Genomic DNA, 5,818 nt, shown 5'->3' with positions numbered 1-5,818 from the left:
AAATGCCTTTTAATGCATATGCTGTGAATTCAAATTTTTTTAGTCCCCTTTTTGTGTTGGATCAAATACAAGCTTCTTCAACTTCTCATTGAAAGGAAATATTTTCCGTTCCCCTCCTCATCTTTCATTCATCACCAGGATGTTGAACACTAGCTGCTAAATTTTCAAGCAAGTCCCTTGGTATTTTCATGCTGGCTCTCTGAAGTAGAAGAGCTCTTTGAACACCTCTTCAGATGCCTCTGAGAACGGTTCACAAGTAATAAGCTGCTGGTATGCAGATACCATCCAGATGTACATGCATCATGTAGCAAATACAGTGGTATGGATGTCTTTTGCTTTTTGACGTATTTCTTTTGGGTCTTGTTATGCCTTTCAGCTGGAATCTCTTTGGAGTAAAGGCCAGGTAAAAGCATGCACTGGATAACATCATGAACCCAGAAAGGTAGCTGAGAAAACACCGAATGCTTTTAATGCTCATTCTTCCAGGCTTAATTTATTGTGTTTATGCCCCATATTTATTGTCCTGGTTTAGGGCAAGTTTGGGAGGAAGTCACCCTAGGACCTTTATGCAATAACAATTCATCTTGTTTCCATGTTTCACAGTTACATGACAATGAATACAGTTGCTAAAATATTAATGAAGTACATCTATGTTTCATGTTACATAAGATTTATAGTCAAGATTTATACTGCAACTAACTAAAAGAGTTGTTTAGGCTAAATCACAGAATTACTGAGCCTGGATGTGACCTTTGGAGATAACTCATCCAATCCCCTGCTCAAGGAGGGTCAGCTGGAGCAGGTTGCCCAGGACCATATCCAGATGGGTTTTGAATGTCTTCACTGGTGGAAAATGCACAACCTCTCTGTGCAATCTATTCCAGTGTTTGACCAACACTTAATATTCACATTTATGGGCAAGAAGGGAAGTCCACAGAGCTACAGACCTGTCAGCCTGACCTCCATCCCTCAGAAGGGACGCTTCCAGGCAACTAATCCTGGAAAACATTTTCACACTCATGAATAACATAACGATGATTTGGAGTGATCAGCATGGATTTATGATTTCCCTCTTGAATTGAATAGGCTAGAAAAGAAACACAACGTGTGTTAAGATTTTTTTTTCTGTATTTCATATAATTTGGGGATCAATAAATTAAGTGGCATTTCAACAGAATCTCACTAAATAACGTTTTCTGTGGAATGGAATGGAATGGAATGGAATGGAATGGAATGGAATGGAATGGAATGGAATGGAATGGAATGGAATGGAGTGGAGTGGAATGGAGTGGAACGGCAAGGTTAGGCAGCGTAATCAGCTTTAAAACATTCCATGGCCATCAAGAGGGTAAAGTGACAACACCTTGTCTGTTTTTAGGAAACAAAAACAACCAGGAAATAGGCCTGCAGATAATTAAAAAGCAACACCTTTATTTTTACCTGTCCCATGAGAAGAAAACAAGAGAATGGAGCCTGTAAGGAGATGTGAGCAAGGTGAAATGTAGGCTCCCAAAGGGAAATGTAAGCTCAAATGTGATGTTCTCTCTCCTGCTGTGTGTCTCAGTAAAAGAGGATCTTGGAAACCCCTGAAACTCTGCAACTGCAGTTCGCTAAACTGTAGTCAAATGTGTAATTTTTCACTGTCAGAAAATAAGTGAGGTGAACTTTTCACTCTTAAATCTTGTCTGGTAGAAAAGGAGTCTCAAGGGTAGGTGACAGGTGCCAGGTACTTAATTTCTTTGGCAATGATGAATCACTGCTCAAGGTGAGCTAACATATTCACAATCTCTGCCTTGTCCTGGAGAATTCCTCTCTCGTGGAGTGATTTTTTATTGCAAAGCTGGGAGAGACCAGGGTATGGAGAGAGCCTTCCTGCTGTGCAGAAACAGAGACCTGAAGAAGATTTATAACTTGGAGATTACTCAGTCTATATTCTTCTAGAGCAAAGGAAAAGTCTCTCTCCCTCTCCCCCATCCAGAACCACTGTCTCTTCATAGAGCCCATCTTTTCCCTCAGGGCAGCCAGCCCATTTTGCCAGATCCTAAAAGTGGCAGCTCTCAGTGGCTGGAATGTGTTGCTCAGAATGGTGTGAGGAGCTACCCGTTTTCAGAGAAGCAAAGGTGATTTAGGACCTGCCCCTCCTGCAGCCCAAGCTCAGTGGCTGCTGTGGGGGTCACAGGGGCTGGTAACTGCTTTGGGAAGGGAAGGCTTCCAGGATGCTCTAGGAGAGGAAGGGACATTAATTCAGGGTCACATTCAAATTTCAGTGGGTGCCTCCTAGAAATTTCCTCCTGGCAGGGCATATAAGCAAAGCAGGTGATGGAAATGGAAAAAAAGCTGCTTTTTCTCTTTTCTTTCTTTTCTTTTCTTTTCTTTTCTTTTCTTTTCTTTTCTTTTCTTTTCTTTTCTTTTCTTTTCTTTTCTTTTTTCTCTTTTCAGAGGGGTTGAGAATTCAAAGTAAAAAAAAAAATCAAAATCAAATAAAATCAATTGTGGTTTTTCCCCGGCAACTTCTGGAGTGCCGAGCTACTTTCATTAGTATTCTGTAGCTAAATGCTTGCTGCCACTTCTTCCCCAGCAACAGCTTTCTTGAAGAATATTAATATTTCAGAATTTGTAAGTTCCCCTTACGCTAGCTCTAATCACAGGAATACAAAATCCTCCCTTGCTTTTGGCCCCAAAATGCTGTGTAATGTTGCCACACAGTGTTTCCCAAATATCACTGCCTTCACCATGATGAAGATGTGATCTCTTCTATCCCCAATGTAACATAGCTCAGAAGAATTAATGAACAAATATTCGTTACACATTTAAAGGGTTGTGTCTGAAATTTGCTAGAGGTACAATTTACAAAAGAAGCTTATAAAACAGTTGCAAAATGGCTTTTCTTGGTTCTAAACACCTTGTTCTTTCCCCTCCCCATGTGTGGGAGCTATGACCCTTTTTTTAACATCCAGGGGGGAGCAGGGGTGATGAAGGAACCCAGTCGCCCTCACCCCGTTTGTTCAGATCGATCCTGGGGTTGGTTCTGCAGAGAAGGGCATTTGGTTAAACACAGACTGGGCTGAGCAAACAGGTTGAAAATTCCCTTGGACTTTCTCACTCCCAGCACTGTCAGCCTGCCTCCAGCCCAGCTCAGTTGATCAGTGAGCAGGCTTTGCTTGCCAGGCTGCTTTGGCCAGATACCTGCTCGGGGTTTGTGCCTGCTCCAGGAGGGGGATAACCAGAGGACGATGACGGGCCTGCAGGTAAGAGGTTGGGTGCCTGGATCCCACCAGTGCTGGCTGTAGAAACCCTTTCTCTGCTCACACTCATTTTTAAGGGCTCTGTTTCATTTTATTCTGCCCCTCTTCTGTGTGTCAAGGTGTGTTTTTAAAGCTTTCTTGGGATTAAGTATTTTGCTGTGTTTTATCTATAAACAAGCATTTCTCTCCCTTTTCACCTCCTTTGGAAATCATTCTTGGTCAGGACCTCTTCATGGTGGGAGTTGTCCTTTCCCCACCCTTGGCATGTGCCTCTCCTCCTGCCCTGGCTGCCAGGGGGTGTTTCCCCCTCAGCCTATGAAATCTGGCTGGCAACATCTGCCCAGGTGTTGCAATCCTGGCTGCCATCTTCCCCAGCAGCCCCGGGGAGCGGCTCCATTCAGGGCTGTTCCTCAGTACCCCTTGCAGGGCACCCTGGAGCAGCCAGGCTGTGGCCATGCCCTCCTCTCCAAGCCCCAGCAGGGCAGCTGGCAGGAGCTTTTCCTGCACCATTTCCCAGAGCACAGGGGAGCTCTGTGAGAAGGGTGTGATAGGGTGGGTTTGTGGCTCAAGAACAGGAACACGAGACTTGCAACCCTGAATCTTGACACCACCTCACCACTGTGGAGGGGGGCCAGCTGCCCCAGGGCCACTGGGGTGCATGAGCTGCTGCAGCATGCAGGAGTGGCAAGGCTTTACCCCAGGACATGGTGAATCTCAAGAGCTTGTGCAGGATCATCATATTTCTCCCTGGACTTTTGGGATGTTATTGTTACTAAGCCTGTTCCTAGTTCTGGAGACACATGAGTGTGCTCCTTCCCCACCTTCTGTAGTGCTCATTATCTTACACAGTGCTCTTACAGTGCTCATTCCCCTCTGAGGAGTCCTGTCTCCTCAAACAGTAGGATTTCACCGTGCTTCTTCCCTGCCTGTCCATGACACTTCCCAGCTCTCACTATCCTCTTTCAGCAGCAGGGCACCCTTGTCCCTGTACTGTTCCAGATGAAGATCCAGCTGATTCATGTCATGGCCGTGACTGCATCTTTCATGTCCATCTTTGCCTCACTCCTAGCAGCCCTAACACCTTGTTGGCCATTGTGGCTGTGGCTGCAGGCTGAGAGTGGGTCTGCCCCAAGCTGCTCATGGGAACAGGCTGCTCTGCCAGCAGCTCCTCTTTGGGGTGTCACATGTGTTCCTACCCCGTCATCACCTCACCTGCTTCACCCTCTCTTGGCAGCTCTCCTCCAGAACTGTTGGTTTACCCTTCCTCTCTACTCCCTGGCATCCATCCCTCTCTCCTGTCTGCAGAAGTCATGTTCCAGCCTAGAGCTGAGCAGGTCCTTTCAGGAAAGGTCTGGCCCTGGACCATCTCCAGCACTTTTTGAGCACAGAGATGTTGAAATGTCAGGGGAGGTGGCAGTTTCTTCTGGGAATATTGGCCCTGCAGCACTGGGGCAGAGCTCTGGTTTGTGTGCTTTGGCTTCAGCCTGCCAGGAGGCTGTGGGGCCCCACAGAGAGGGTGACAGACCTGCTCTGCTCGTTGCCCCAAATGCTCATGTCAGTGTTTCTGCATTTGTGTTAAACACTCCAGGGCTGACTGGACTGAGCTGATAAAAAGTGCCATGTTTCTTGTTGAGAGAGGAATGTTGTTTCCCTGTGTCCTGCAGCAGGAGCTGATAGAGAAATATAATATGCAGTGTTTGAAGAAGGGTCTTAATTGCATTGCAGACTATGTGTTCAGACTTCAAATGCATTTTTTTCCCATGCCTGCTGTCTAATCTGGAGAACAAAAGGTTATGGTTTATAGGTCAGAGCACGATACCCATTGCGAGCACTCTGCTTTACATCCCAGTTATTCCAATCAATGAGCTATGCTGAATTTTTTATGCTGTGCTGGGCTTTTATCTCTCTCATTTTATCGAAAAACTACAAAACAAAAACCAAAGTGGAGTCAGATGAATACCTAAGGTCCTGTTGGCATAAAAATCTACAGGCTCTTGAACAAAATAACAGCAGTAGTTAAAAGCAGGGCTGAAAACAAAGAGCCACAGAGACTATTTTGTGTAACAGAGAAACCAGCTGCTCAATTACAATAGTGCCCATCAACCTGCCCAACCTGGAGATTTCTATAACTTCTCTAGGAACTGTAGAGGCCAGGTAGAGATGTAGGGGGAAGTGCTCTGGGACTCAAATCATGGTGCCACTTCATGGAAAAGAGTTGGGTTCCATTTTCACAGATTTTTCAGCCCAGGAAGGATGCTCTGCTGCTGGGCAGGCAGAAAGAGATCATTTCCCTTGGTTTGGGGGCACCCTGCGCAGCACAAAATGGGAAATGAGAGGTGGGAGGTAGGCTTGGAGGATTGGAAGGGGGAAAGGTCATGATTTGCCTAGCCCTTTCACCACTGCTCCCACCCAGCCTGTATCAGCAGGGTCCCTGCACGGTGCCCCAGAGCTCTGGAGCATGACAATTCCAAGGCATGCAGAGAGCACATGTGGCACAGCTTTTTGGGAGCCCAGATAATGTTTGACACCAACTCCCTATGGGCATGTAGAGGAGAGAAGCCTCTCTGAGGTAT

The 5,818-nt window shown here is 46.0% G+C and overlaps 1 protein-coding gene across 1 annotated transcript in view; it reads left to right on the top strand.

Moving 5' to 3' along the window:
• The first annotated feature begins 3,233 nt into the window (after positions 1–3,233).
• HGD (homogentisate 1,2-dioxygenase) overlaps positions 3,234–5,818 on the top strand; it is a 23,631-nt gene continuing 21,046 nt past the window's right edge. The window contains exon 1 of the mRNA XM_005420575.2: positions 3,234–3,248. Within this exon, the coding sequence (XP_005420632.1) occupies positions 3,234–3,248 (15 nt within the window). The remainder of the gene's footprint in view (positions 3,249–5,818) is intronic.

The sequence above is a fragment of the Geospiza fortis genome, unplaced genomic scaffold (genome assembly GCF_000277835.1).
Source record: "Geospiza fortis unplaced genomic scaffold, GeoFor_1.0 scaffold1, whole genome shotgun sequence".
In the NCBI taxonomy this organism is placed as follows: Eukaryota; Metazoa; Chordata; class Aves; order Passeriformes; family Thraupidae; genus Geospiza; species Geospiza fortis.
Note: the sequence above shows the minus strand (reverse complement) of the source record. Positions and strands in the feature narration are given on the sequence as shown.